This window comes from Leguminivora glycinivorella, chromosome 15 (genome assembly GCF_023078275.1).
Source record: "Leguminivora glycinivorella isolate SPB_JAAS2020 chromosome 15, LegGlyc_1.1, whole genome shotgun sequence".
NCBI classification, from domain to species: domain Eukaryota; kingdom Metazoa; phylum Arthropoda; class Insecta; order Lepidoptera; family Tortricidae; genus Leguminivora; species Leguminivora glycinivorella.
Genome location: NC_062985.1, coordinates 12,347,506 through 12,362,193, shown reverse-complemented (window position 1 = coordinate 12,362,193; position 14,688 = coordinate 12,347,506). Strand labels below are relative to the sequence as shown.

General features: G+C 39.1%; 1 protein-coding gene across 6 annotated transcripts; it reads right to left on the bottom strand.

Moving 5' to 3' along the window:
- Window positions 1–722: 722 nt before the first annotated feature.
- LOC125233866 lies at window positions 723–7,830 on the bottom strand. Of its 6 annotated transcripts, none has more exons than XM_048140011.1 (2): window positions 6,409–7,694; window positions 723–5,264 (listed from the first exon to the last, which is right to left on the bottom strand). In XM_048140011.1, exon 2 carries the CDS (start codon window positions 5,179–5,181, stop codon window positions 1,036–1,038), a length of 4,146 nt encoding a protein of 1,381 aa, XP_047995968.1. In that variant the 5' UTR covers window positions 5,182–5,264; window positions 6,409–7,694; the 3' UTR covers window positions 723–1,035. The 6 variants fall into 6 exon arrangements, with proteins under 6 accessions (XP_047995968.1, XP_047995969.1, XP_047995967.1 ...); XM_048140012.1 differs by having other exon boundaries at window positions 6,413–7,694; XM_048140010.1 differs by having other exon boundaries at window positions 723–6,550; window positions 6,681–7,694.
- Window positions 7,831–14,688: the final 6,858 nt, after the last annotated feature.

Genomic DNA, 14,688 nt, shown 5'->3' with positions numbered 1-14,688 from the left:
GTCCGTCGAGGATGTATTTACAGCTACTGCGGTCGCCAACCCGCCTGCCAAGCGTGGCGACTATGGTATTTCCCTCCAAAGAACATCGCTTTGCGATTATTTAGAGAGGCCTTCGTCCAGCAGTGGACGTTCTCTGGCTGATGATGATCTAGTTTTTAGTGCAGTCAAAATTTAGTTCTTTGTTGATAAAAGAAGAATCCCGAAATATTTACCATTCTGTACTTTTTTACACACGTCTCCAAAATTAGCTTGCTGAAGTAGTTTAATAATAAACTACATTGTACTCCTAATGCTGACTGTACTATAATATAAACATCTAGAGTATTTCCAGGAATCAACCTGCCTCGGTTTTCATACCAACTTCAGTATTACTCATCTTTCTTTTCAAAAGCACATTTACTCTTAAAAGTTCATCAACTGGCAGTTAATTTAAACGGCTGTTTAGTTGTACTTCCGCGGCGATGTCCAAGACAATGAGGAGGCTGTTGTGGCTATTGTTGAAATGAAATGAAATGAAATGAAATGAAATGAAATGAAATGAAATGATTTATTTGCCATTAAATGTGGTATACAATGGTGTTAAATATATAATAATTAGAGCTAAACACATTTAGGCTTTAAAAAGCCATGCAAATTGTGATATTCTAAGTCTAAGTTTAAGTCATGAACAAATTAAATTATTTTCATGGAAAATCTTTTAATTTGTATGTTTGAGCCTGAACTCAATTGTTTAAATAAAACAGTATAAAATATTACCATTTCTTTTAATGGATTTTAAATTACAGGTTTTTGTCTAGGACACGCGACAGAGAGAGTTTTCGATTAGTAAAAAAGGGACGCTGGTGCCGCGCACCGTGCTTTTATAGTGTCGCGACGGGGGAAAACCGCGGCGCTTCAGTCTTCATTCCTATTGGTCCGGCAGCTCGAGGCTCTGGCCGCCGCTCATTGGATCAGCGGGGTGACCGGAGGTTGGCTATCCTGTCTGTGTTGCCAGTCAGGGCGTTAACATACTCCGGGGCGCTGAAAGACTCTCTTTCAGGATTCTTGTTGTGACGAGAGCGGGCATATTCTGTTCAGCGCACGCTTGATCACCCCTCTAGCGGTATTGATGTCTGCCACGCGAGGTACGCCATCCTTCCCGTGGTATAGTTTGACGACTCTGCCCATGCGCCAGAGCAACGGCGGTAAGCCCTCCTCCTTGATGAGTACTACTTCTCCCAGTTGTAGGTCACGTTGCCTCTCGCGCCATTTGTAGCGTTGCTGTTGTAGAGACACGTACTCGGCCGACCAGCGCTTCCAGAAGTGTTGCCGTAGCTGCTCCAGCCTCAGGTAGCGGTCCAGGCGGTGCGGGTTGCGGTCGTCGAGCGGCGGGCCCGGCAGCGACGTGAGCGGCCTAAAAATGAGAAAGTGCCCGGGAGTAAGGGGTGTAAAGTCTAAGGGGGAGGGAGAGAGTGGACAGAGAGGCCTACTGTTTAATATTGCCTCCACTTGGCTAAAAAGGGATGCAATTTCTTCAAAGGTGAGATGGGTGTTACCCAAAACTCTTTTAAGATGAAATTTGGCGCTCCTTATACCGGCCTCGACGTATCCGTTGAAATTTGGCGCGTAAGCTGGTGCGAATTTAAATTTAATTCCTTGACCAGCTGCAAATTCAGACAAGTCACTTTTATATAACTTAAAAAAATCATTAATTTCTTTAGCTGCAGCTACAAAGTTTCTGCCATTATCGCAAAACAATTCCGCAGGTCTGCCGCGCCTAGCGATAAACCTGCGTAGAGCTAGCACAAATGCATCTTTAGATAAGTCGCTCACAGCTTCTATATGAACACATTTATATCTTAAGCATATAAACAGACACAAGTAACATTTGGTGATTTTGCATCCACGCCCCCGGCGATCTGTTATTAAATAGGGCCCTGCCATGTCTACAGCTGTTGACGTGAATGGAAAATCAGCCTTAATTCGTTGCGCTGGTAAATTTCCCATTATATTTTTTAAAGTTTGGCCAGCGATACGTTTACAGGTGACACAATTGTGGGCCGTGCTTCGTGCCAAATTCCTGCCTCCGATCGGCCATATCTCGTCTCGTACTGAGGCTAGCAATGACTGTGGCCCGGCATGTAAGAGACGTACATGTTCATGTGTAAAGATGAGTTTAGTTAGTGTGTGTTTAGCACGTAACAACATTGGATGCTTCTGATCGTAAGTACAATCTGAAGCATCCAGCCTCCCGCCTACTCTCAAGAGGCCTTGAGAGTCGATGAACGGGGCCAGGGTTAGTATGTGTGACTTGGGACTCAACCTGTGACCTTTGCGAAGCGTTTCAAGCTCTGCAGAGAATGACTCCTGCTGTGCAAGTTTAATTAGAGTGTTAAATGCGTCTGTAAGCTCCTGTGCTGAAAGTGCACCAGTTAATTTAGGCCCACGGGGCTTACAGTTATTTATGAAACGACGCACATAGGCCATAGTACGTTGTAGTTCTGTGTATTTTGAAAATCTGTCAAAATCTATAATAGATGAGGTTTCTGTGTTAGTAGTGAGCATTGATGTTACTTTAGTTTCAGGTAAGACCTCCGGCTCTACAGCGTTTAATTCTGGCCATTCATTCTCAGGCTTTAATAGAAACTCGGGGCCTTCCCACCACAGAGCTGTCCCTGCGACATGTTGTGGATCCACACCACGAGTTGCAAGATCACTTGGATTTTGTTTTGTAGGTACATGTCTCCAGGTGGCTCCGGGAGCAAGGCTGTCTATAGCTGCTACCCTGTTGGCCACAAAAGTTTTAAGCTTTGATCTGTCTGTTTTTAGCCAAGCCAAGCAGCAGCTAGAGTCAGTCCAGAATATTGTGCGAGAGACAGGACGTCTCCAGGCTCGTACTACGGCTGCATATGTTTGGGCTGCTAACAAGCACCCGGCCAATTCAAGTCTAGGAATAGATGTGCGACGGATTGGAGCAATTCTGTCCCTCGCACACAGCAAATGTACTTTCTGTTCACCGGATTCAGAAATAGATTTAACATAAATGCAGGCTGCATATGCAGTCTCCGCAGCGTCAGAAAAACAGTGTAACTCTATTGTGCAGGTTGCCTCACATAATACATATCTAGGTATGCTAAGTGATTTAATGTGATGTAAGTTTTTAATGAATTTTGACCAGATATGCTGTATTTCAGGAGACACTGGCTCGTCCCAAGCTTTGCCTTCTTTCCATAAGGTTTGAATTAATATTTTAGCTTTAACTGTGCATAGACTTAAGAGTCCTAATGGATCAAAGACTTGGAACGTTTCAGATAAGATTTTTCTTTTTGTAACTATTTTATCAGAATGATCATTTTTAATGGAAAAGTTTAGTACATCTTGGCTAGGTTGCCACCCTAGTCCAAGTGTTTGGCAAGCTTGACTCAATGCTAAGTGATCATCTTTATTAATATAATCTGACTTTAATAGCGCGTTAGAATTCGAGCGGTATTTACGTAAATTGAAACAACCAGAGGCTAAAGCCTGTGAGACACCTGCTTGTATACGAAGCAGCTCTATTTCAGAGTCTGCGCCTGTTAATAAGTCATCACAGTAAAAGTCATTTTGTATAATAGTCCTAACTAAAGGATCCTTGCTTTCAGCCCCTAACTGCCACAAACAGCGTGCTGCTAGCCAGCTCGATGAAGCAAAGCCGTACGTAACGGTATTTAAAGTTAGTGAGCGTATGGGTAAGTGCTCATCTTCGCGCCATAGAATAACTTGTAGGTTTCTATCTATTTCATTCATCATTATTTGCCTGTACTGTTTTTCTATGTCACCAGATAGCACATACTTGTACTGTCGGAATCTAAGCAATATGTCAAACAGTGGGCTTTGTATGTTAGGGCCTACAAGCTGAATATCATTTATTGAATACCCAGAAGAGGTGGGACAGCTAGCGTGAAAGACTGTGCGCATGCGTGTAGATTCACTCTCCTTCATCACGGGGTGATGCGGGAGGTGATTAGCTTTGTAACATCGCTCAGACTCCGACAGATGCCCTAAGTCTCTATATTCATTTATGAAATCAACATACATTGATTTTAGTTCAGGTTGGTTACTAAAACGTTTCTCTAAACTGAATAAACGCTTTTTAGCTATGTTAAATGAGTTGCCTAAGCAGTCCGGCGAGTCCTTTAAAGGCAAGCGCACAACGAATCTGCCGTCAGATTGGCGGTAAGTGTTTTCAACAAAGTGTTGGTTTATAGGGTGAGACTCGAACTCACTCCCATTTTTGATGGAGTCCGTTTCAGACGGTAGCTCCTCTGTTTCCCAAAATTTGGTCATTTGGGCCGACAGATCAGAGAGACAGAGGTGGCTGCGCGTGTTCCCTGTATGTAAATGAGCCGAGGCTCCCTCTACCGGTCCCGCTATTAACCACCCTAGTTTAGATGGGATTAGGAAGGTGCGCTTGCTCGTTGGCAATCTTTTTGCAGCACCTGTCACAATAGTCCAAAACATTTCCACTCCCAACAGCATATCTATTTGGGATGGAACGTTAAATGTTGGGTCAGCAAGCTGCACAGAGGCAGGTAAGTTAAGGTGACTAATGTCTACATAGTTTTGTGGAAAGCGACTAGTTACTTGATCTAAAACTAGAAAGTCAATTTTGGCATTAAAATCACTGAGTTTAGATTGAATATGAGCTGCACAAAGCACAGGTTGATAGGTCAGAGGCGTATTTCCTATTCCTGTCACATTTGAGGCAGTTAGAGGCTGACAATCAAGATTTAGTTTTTGTCTCAAATTATGAGATAGATAATTAGACTGTGAACAACTGTCTACAAGACATTTAACTGTCTCCTTTTTGTTGTTAATAGGGTTGATCACTTCAATTAGAGCTGTTGAGAGCAATGACTCGCTAGTGCTAATTAAAGTGCTAGCAGTGAGGGTGTTTTGCACCGCTGCACTGTCAGAGGTTAGCATAGTCGAGGAGCAAGCCACATCCGACCTAGCACTATTTGCAGGTTCGGCTGTTTGTTCCGTGCTGGCTCCAGGTGGAGAAGTGTTGAGTGTTTGTGTGGTGTGTAAGTATGTATTGTGACGTCTCTTACATACCCGGCAACCGTTCAGCTTGCACTGACGGGTCTCATGGTCCGGTCGGAGGCAGACATGGCACAGCTTTAGACGTGACGCCTGCGACCAGCGCTCGTCGACTGACATCTTTTTAAAGGCTGGGCAGTCGTACACTCTGTGATCACCATGGCACACGATGCACGGCCGACCCTTGTGGTCATCTTGTTTCTCTGAAATCACGAATGTTTTTATGTTTTTATCATGTTTAAATGAAGTTTTATTGGCCACAGGCTCTGGCTTGTGGTTAGATTGTTTTTCTCTCCTAGAGCGATACAGATTTTCTAAGATGTCTGCACGATTACTAAGAAATCCCCTAAAGTCATCGAGTGATGGCCACTCTTTGAGAGTGTTCCTATGTTCTTCCCATTTTGCATTAGTATTGACGTCTAACTTAGCCGTCAATAGGTGAACTAAAATTGTATCCCAATGCTCTGTCGGTTGACCTAATGTCTTTAGGGCCCGGAGATTTTTAACTACATGATCATTAAGGAACCTTAAGGCCTTATCCGATTCTCGCTGTATAGGTTCTAAATTAAATAGAGAATTTAAATGGTTAGTAATCAGCTGTCTTTTATTACTGAACCTGTCACACAAAATTTTCCAGGCTTCAGTATAATTGTTAGCGGAGACTTCTAAGTTTGCTATCACTCTGGCCGCATCCCCTTCAAGATAAGAGCTCAGATAATGGAATTTATGAATAGGTTTAATGTGATCATTATTGTGAATTAAAGATTCATAAAGGTCCTTAAATTCCATCCACTTATAATATGAACCATCAAATTTAGAGATTTTAATTTGAGGAAGCTTGAAGCCGAGATGCTCAGAATGACAGCCGTTCGATGAACATGTTCTGACAGAAGTCTCTGGAGAGGGTTTTTGAGCTTGAGAGCGTTCAAGAATACACTGAGCTGCAGCTATAGCATTATTGATATGGGTTTCATTGTTGTCCCGTTCTGCAAGTTCAGTGTCTAAATTTTCAAAATTAGCAACTTCGATTGAAGTTTGCAGCTCGTCAAGTCGCGTGGATAACTCTATAACTTTGTTTAATCTTAAGGTCAGCTCATTGAATTTAACACCTGATAACACTTCATCATCTGAAATTTTGTCTAAGTAAATGCGGAATTTGGAAACTTGACCTTTAATCGATCCGCGTTTAGTACGCAATTCTGCTAGAAGAGCCTCCCTTTTAGCTGCCTCAGCCATGTTGAATTATGTTTTTAACTGGGCTAGCAAACAAGTCAAATACAATTTTAAAAATAAAATGTCAAGTTTAAAGTTATCCACGTTAGAAATAAAAATGTGAAAACAGCTTACGCGCCTTTTAAACTTCAACAGCTAGGCCGAGGTGTGTTGCGGCAGCAGTCCCTTGGACAACTTGCCACGTGGTGGCAGGTATGGGCGTGGCACTACAGATGTGGCACGCGATACGCACTGCGACGGTTGTCCACGGAATCCACTGAAATTGTGCAAACGAAACTGTGCATAAGCGAACACAAACCAAGATGCAAGCAGGCGCGATGTTAGAATAGAACCACTTTGCGTCAGCGTAATTAGAAAGAAATAGATACAGTTGAGTTTAAATTCACCTTTTTAAAGAAAGCAGTGCCTTTGATTGCAAATGAATTTATCACCTTACGTTTTTATCACAAAATAAGGATGGCATATGCAATTTCTATTAAACTTTAAACGAAACTCAATTTTTAAATTAAAAGTATGGAAAGAACAATGCACTTTACTGTTTTAAGCAGAAAAAACTCGAAATGCAGTATGCGTTAAGCTATGCTATAGCAACGTTTATGTGCCAGCGTGGCTTTTGAGGTTAACGTCACACTGACAATTTGCAGATGCGTTCTGAAACTAAAACACAAATGAAGGCAATAATACGCAGCGAGCTCTCTCCTAATTTTAGATTGATGGGGAACTAGTGAAATTTGAATTTAAAGTAAGGTTGTCAAGTCAGTACGGGTAAAGGTCAAATAGAGGTTAAGTTGTTTACGAGTTCAAAGTTGAGTAAGTAGGTAGATATATAAATTGATGTTAGCTAAGTTGGGTTGGAATGAATTTAAATTTAAGGTTTGTAAATTGGAAAATGAATTTAAATTGGAAAAAAGACTAGGGCTAATTAAGAAATTGGGGGAAACAGAATTAGGTGGGTATGGGCACTTCTCACGGCACTTTCCTTAAAAACTCGCCAGCCGCCACACGCTGCCGCCGGGTGCCGCGCCTTCGACGCTCGTCAGGTTTTTCTTTGTTCGCCGCAGCTGTCCCCCAGGAGACTTCGGGAACTTGATATTCGGCTGGCGGCGATGTCCCTTTTCTGGCTTGCGACGTCTTCTTCTGCTCCAGGCCCAACCCGTTCCGCCAAGATGGCCGTTGTCTTGAGGTGGCTATAAAAATTTAGAGTTCCTCTCTCCGCACGTGTCCTGTCTACGGTCGCCAAAATGTTTGAGCCTGAACTCAATTGTTTAAATAAAACAGTATAAAATATTACCATTTCTTTTAATGGATTTTAAATTACAGGTTTTTGTCTAGGACACGCGACAGAGAGAGTTTTCGATTAGTAAAAAAGGGACGCTGGTGCCGCGCACCGTGCTTTTATAGTGTCGCGACGGGGAAAACCGCGGCGCTTCAGTCTTCATTCCTATTGGTCCGGCAGCTCGAGGCTCTGGCCGCTGCTCATTGGATCAGCGGGGTGACCGGAGGTTGGCTATCCTGTCTGTGTTGCCAGTCAGGGCGTTAACACTCTGTCCATTATATGTTATGTCTAATTTCTCCTTCTTTCCTCTTCTATTAATGAATTGTATGTACTTTGTTTTCTCAATATTAATTTTTAAATTATTGTCATTCAACCATTTAATAATATCAGCAATAGCATCGTTAATAATATTCTCATAATTTTGATTATTTATATCACTAATAACAATTGAAATATCGTCTGCAAATAAGGTACAAAAGTGACTTGTAATTAGAGGTAAGTCATTAATATATAAAAGGAACAATAAAGGTCCAAGAATAGTCCCTTGAGGTACTCCAACCTTATTACATAACATGTTTGATCTATAATTCCGCTGAGTTTTCTCATCATCTGAGCCTGCTATTTCTACTATTTGGTGTCGATTGCTAAGATAGCTCTCAATCCACAAATTTACCAGTCCCCTAATACCATAGGTTTCACATTTCTTAAGTAATAATTTATGCGATACATGGTCAAACGCTTTGGACATATCAAAGAAAATTGCAACGGTTTTATGTCCTTTATCAACATTATCAACTATATTGTTAATTAAATTAAACGTGGCTAATGTGGTAGATTTACCCTTTTGGAATCCATGCTGGTTGTCACTCAATATTCCACTTTTTTTAACAAAAGATATCAACCTGGTATACATGGCTTTCTCCAAGATTTTAGCGAAAATTGGTATAAGGGTAATTGGTCTATAATTACCAGGACAGTTTTTATCTCCTGTTTTAAAAATAGGTTTTACAATGGAAATCTTTAATTTATCAGGAAATACTCCCTGTAAAAAGCTTAGATTAATTAAATATGAGAGCACAGGAGCAATAATGTCACTTGTCGACTTGACTATATGTGTAGGAATGTCGTCATAGCCAACAGAGCCGGTGGTTTTCAGTTTTTTTATGATATTAATTACTTCTATTGAGTCTATGGGAAAAATAAACATGTTAGAATTGTTGAATTTAAGGTCGTGGTCATAGTAATTAACATTATTAAACAAATTAGCATTATTATGAGTGGAGTCAATGAAAAAATTATTAAATACATTTGCAATATCACTTGGTTTATCTATTATACGGTTATTGTATGTAAGCTTATCAATCAATTTGTTCTTCTTATTGCCTTTACCAGTATTCTCATTAATGATTTCCCAGCTAGTTTTCGAGATATTTGTAGAATTATTTAGTCTTGCCTTATTAACTAACTTTCTAGATGCTAATATACATTTTTTCAACAATTTATTGTATTTATTATATTTTAATTTATTTTCAATCGTCTTGTCTTTATAAAACCTATATCTTAACTGTCTTTTAGTCTTAAGGGCCTTTCGCAATCCCTTGGTAATCCATTTAGTAGAATGTTCTGTTTTTTTAGCTTTCACTTTACAAATTGGAAAACACAGATTAAATAACAATGTATACATATCGTAAAAATTATTAAAAGCAATATTAGCGTTCGGCTCAGAATACACGTCATTCCATGATAGGCATGTTAAAGTATGACGGAATTTTTCAACAAGTTCATGGCTAAAGTCTCTTTTCATGTGATAGTCGTAAGGGGGTGGAATATATTTTCCCGGCTTTTTTATTTGAAGTATTTGTCCTGTGTTATGATCAGACAGCTCTAACGGAAGCACTTCACCTAATGCGTCCGGAACATTTGATAATATCTGATCAATGCACGTATTCAGTCTTGTGGGTAAATTAATATGAGCTTTAAAATTGTAGTTTCGGATAATGTTGCTGAAATCATCCAATTGTTGAGACGGCTTCAAAAAGTCTATATTGAAATCGCCGGCAATAATTATTTGCTTTCTTGTTTTTGTCACAACAATTTTTAGCAAAGCATCCAATTTATTGAGAAATAAAATATAACTACAATTTGGAATCCTGTAAATACAAATTACAATACAATTGAGGTGCTTTATTTCAACTCCACAAACTTCAAAGAAAAATTCTGCTTTTAATTCATCAAGAAAGTTAAGAGGCTTCGTTTCTAAATGATCTCTACACAAGATACAGGTACCTCCCCTCTTTTTTGACCTCGAGAAATATGCTACCAATTCAAAACCCTCAATGTTAATATTTGCTTCGTCTCCTGTTCGAACGAATGTCTCAGATAAGCATATTACATCTACATATTTACCATTACAGTCATACAGATCTTTTAAAGTTAGTTCTAACAAATCTTTTTTACTTAATAGACCAGCAATGTTCTGATGCAATACTATAAATGTGTTAAATTTCTCTGAATTGTAGTCTTTAGGGTCGAAAAAAACTATCATCAGTCTGAGTACTATTAGATACATACTTTGAATGCAGGATTGGCTGTCTTAATTTGTAATGTCTACTATGTGAATTATCTACTATGCCTAAAGAAATCTCACCAGATTCTTCTGTTATTACAATTTCATGTGGCTTATTTTCTTCTGTATCAATCACATCGGGTGGAACAAAGAGCGATGTCAGAAGTTGTATCAAGTCGTTATAAATTGTGATATAACCCTCCCGGGTTACATTACCAGACCAAGAAAACATACAACTATCATATTGCAAATTTAAGTTGGAGTCCAAGATGTAGCAATAATTATGTTCTAAATTACTTTTCCAGAGTAAGTTGTTAAAAAGTTCGACACGATTTGTAAATAAATTGGAAAATTGATTAATTTTGAATGTAGGTAGAGAAATTATGATGTTCGTGTGCTGCACAAGACTTGACTGTTCCTGAATAAATTTGGCTATATCACAATAGTTATTACTAGTTTTAAAGTCTTTATCACCAATATAGATGAAGCAAAAGTCACTCATAGTAAAGTCTTGGAGCTTATTCTGAAGCCCGACGAAGAGTTCCTGTGTAGTCGCTCCAGGTTTTAGGTAAAAACACGTGTTTTTACTAGGAAAATCACGTTTCAGCAGTTTTAGCATGTAATTTGTATAGTTACTGATAACGCACATTTTTGATTGTAAAAGCGTAGAATCTATTGATTTTTTCTCGGTGTAATTGAAGTTTCACAATCAGTTCGCGCATCGGAGTTAATAAGTGATTTACTCTTGATATTATTCACTATATCATTCGTTTCAGATGTGTGCAATATTTGTGCCACGCTTTCCACTTGTTTGCTTAGTACAGTGATCTCATTCTCGATATTCTTTAACAGTTTTTCAATATTTATTATTTTTAATTCTAAGCTTAATACTTTTTTGTCATTCTCTAGACTTAGATCTGCATGTAAATCGGCCGCTGGCGAAGATGGTGTCGATGGACAACCGGGAATCAAAGAGTTTCTCGATTTTTTCTTAGCAACACCCTTGTTTTTAATTTCAAAAGATGACGAGTAGCACAATGAATGGAGTACTTTTGTCTCAATAGTTAATTGCTGTATTCGTCTTTGGAATTCATTGTTTTCGAGTATTTTAAGTTCTAATTCCTCTTGCGTACTGGCTAGTGCCAACTCGAGTTCGTTTATTTTTCCATGCAGTTCCTCGTGTTCATTTAAAAGTGGTATACATCGATGAGTTACGCCGTCTACACTTCTTGAAAGTACATCAGAAGCGGGCAAGGAATCATTCAGATATTCCGAGACATCACTATCGGTCAGATTTGTGGAGTCCAATGTAAATGAGTCGTTAGATATACTGTGTAGTTTTGTAGAGTCCTCATTTTGGTCTGAGTCATTTCTTGTTGCATGTCGTAAAGGTGAAGATGATTGAAGTCTGGAAGTCATATTTACATGTGATTCTATGATAACAGTGTCCTTGGTCACTATTTGAGCATTATCTACATTAGGAGGTATTTCATCTATGACCGGCAACAGAGGCACGTTAGATGGCGCCTCGGGAGTAATTTGAGGCACGTTAGATGGCGCCTCGGGAGTCATTTGAGGCACATTAGATGGCACATCGGGAGTCATTTGAGGCACGTTAGATGGTGCCTCTGGAGTTATTTGAGGCATGTTAGATGGCGATGGCGCCTCGGGAGTCATTTGAGGATCGTTAGATGGCACCTCGGGAGTTATTTGAGGTATAATATCTGTTGACTGAGATTCGATAAGTACTGTAGATTTTATTAGAGCTTCAGGTTCTTTTGTGTGTGGGTCCTCAGATAAAGGTGAACTTATTGGTTTTTCTATCTGAGGAGTAAGAGGTTCTTTGGCTTTAACTTCATCTAAAGATTTAGTATTCGGTATCGACTTTAATTCTGAGACAGATTTCGGAGTCCCTTTGGAAGGCAAATTCCCTTTTTTAGCTTTAAGATTTTTTTCCTTTGACATTTTTGCAGCAGTGTGGTTTTCCACTTCCACGCATGCCTTGCATTTCCATTTATTTTTGGACTCTCTTTGGCTCCTCATACGGTAAAGTTTTTCTGAGTATCCAGCACAGTTAAACTCAAATCTGTTGTTGCAAGACGTGCATAATATTGTGTCTCTTGTGTCTACAATTGTTTTGCATTTAAAGCATTCAGCATTTGCTTTGTCGTCAGTGCTCAACACTTTTACATTAATTTTTTTCGACATGTTGTTTATTAGCAGTCTACTTAAACGTGCTATTTCCGAACGCAACCATAAACGTCATCGGCGACAGCTGTCAACTCTCCTGTCCAGTGTTCAATGACAGATTGTCGTCACAAATTAGCCGGTAATTTACCGTACTTATTTTTATACTTTTCCAAAATAATTATCAGTTAATTTAAAAGCTATCAATGTGTGAGTGAGTTCCGTTGATTGCCAAATTTAGTTTTCGATGAATAAGTGATAGAAAATAGCTCACCTAAACAATGTGATATATCAAACAGTGATGTTTCAATCCAGTGCCAGTTTTCTTCGTATCTTTGGTTGAAATGGATGACTTTCTGCAGTATTTAAGGTATTAAATGTGTAGGAGCTTTGTTTACATAGACTTCCATCTGTCACGCGCACACGCACACACGCACGCGTTGGGTGAACCATTGTTCTCTATAAGAAGACAGATCGTAGAGAAGGTGAATGAAGATTGTTCAGTTTGTACTTACGCAGCCAGTATTTCATTGGTGAAAAGAAAGACTGCTACAGATTCCCAAGAAAAATTAGAAATTAAAAAGTTATCAGGCTACCATGGTAAAGTAATTATGTGAAACAGAAATCTATTTTACTAGATGGGGAATATAGTGGTATCCACATTTTGTACCAATTATGAAGATAAAGAAGATATTTCTTGCAACACGGCATCTTTCTTGTTACAAAGAGTAGGTCCAAACGGACGTTAAGTCATTCAATTAGGTACCAGTTAATCAATAATAGTCACAAATGGAGACTACTAAGCAAGAATGAAATGATTGGAATCTGAAATATTATTTGATTTGTGTACACAGTAGTGAACAATGATCAGAACTCGTCGAACAACTCCTACAACCTACCTACTGACAACTTTTTGCACGGCAGTCATGATATTATGTATAATATTCTTATTTTTGATATATGAAATCTCAAAGACTGGGTATGATTTTGAGAGTTACATAACTTCATAGGCTTTAATTATTTGTTATTACTCATGAAATAAAACTATGGAAACGGATTAAATTGCGTATAACCCCTCCACTCGTCACCCGTTGACCACGAATGCTGTAAAGTGTTCAAAACGTCGGGATGAATTGTAAATTCATTATACGCAATTTAATCCGTTTCCATAGTTTTATTTCATAGGCTTCTTTACAAAAATATGTGATTTTTCATACCCAACGCTTTATTTACGAATGCTCTCTCTGTTATGTATTCTTCCAGGAATGCTTGCTCCTTCCAAGACCGCGTCAAGCTGAGACGCCCACTTCTGATAAATTTGCTTATTGGACTGCAACTGAAATGAAAAGGGGGTGATGTTTTTTCGCGATTTAATGGCTCAAAAGATTTCGGAGTTATGGTAAACTAGCTTTTGCCCGCGGCTTTTCTTGCGTTAAATTAGAAAATTGCAGAAGAATAATTAATGAAGCATTCCATAAAATCTCCCCCCCCCCCCTTAAAAGAGGAGTTTAAGGAAGTGGGGAGTTAGAAAGAAACAAAATGTAGCCTATAAGAGTAATCTCTCCATCCTTTCAACTTTCTCCACCAAAATCAAGTCAATTCGTCGCTCCGTTTTGTCGTGAAAGACGGACAAACAAACAGACACACACTTTCACATTTATAAGTATAGTGGTAGTGGTATAGTAAATATGCAGCTTTGTCATGATAAAGTGAGGAGGTATTTTAAACTTTTTAGTGAATTTTTACTTTTTAATTCATAAGGCAATAAATCACTCAATCTATCACCAGTCCTGACTTTGATGCTTGAGGCGTCGTGCCTTTTAATAAATAGGGCACGTAGCTTTGACGACTTCCCTACTACATGGATGGGAAGCCAGATCTAAGATCTCTTTTTCAACTGATCAGGATATTAATATTAGATACGTCTACACAGACACTTGGTCAATTCATCGCTCCGTTTTGCCGTGAAAGACGGACATTCAAACAGACACACGCACTTTCCCATTTATAATATTATTGGTAGTGGTATAGTAAATATGCAGCTTTGTCGTGATAAAGGCGTCGTGTCTGTTAATAAACAGGGCACGTATCTTTGACGATTTCCCCATACATGGATGGGAAGTCAGACATAAGACTTTTCAACTGATCACGATATTAGATACGTCTACACAGACACTTGGGGACAACAACTTGCCAGGAAGTACGATTAAGTTATTAAATACGTGCAAAAAAAACTGGTTGTTGAAACAAAGATGTAATATTACATAGATATTTGGGCCACGGCCAACAGTCATCCAAAAACTAGTGAAAGAAATTTCATAGAAACATAAGTTTGACCTCCAGAAAGGGCTGTTTTTAGGTCTGC

Coding starts and splice junctions, on each gene's coding strand:
- LOC125233866 (XM_048140010.1), bottom strand. CDS start 6,297: ATGGCTGAGGCAGCTAAAAGGGAGGCTCTTCTAGCAGAATTGCGTACT.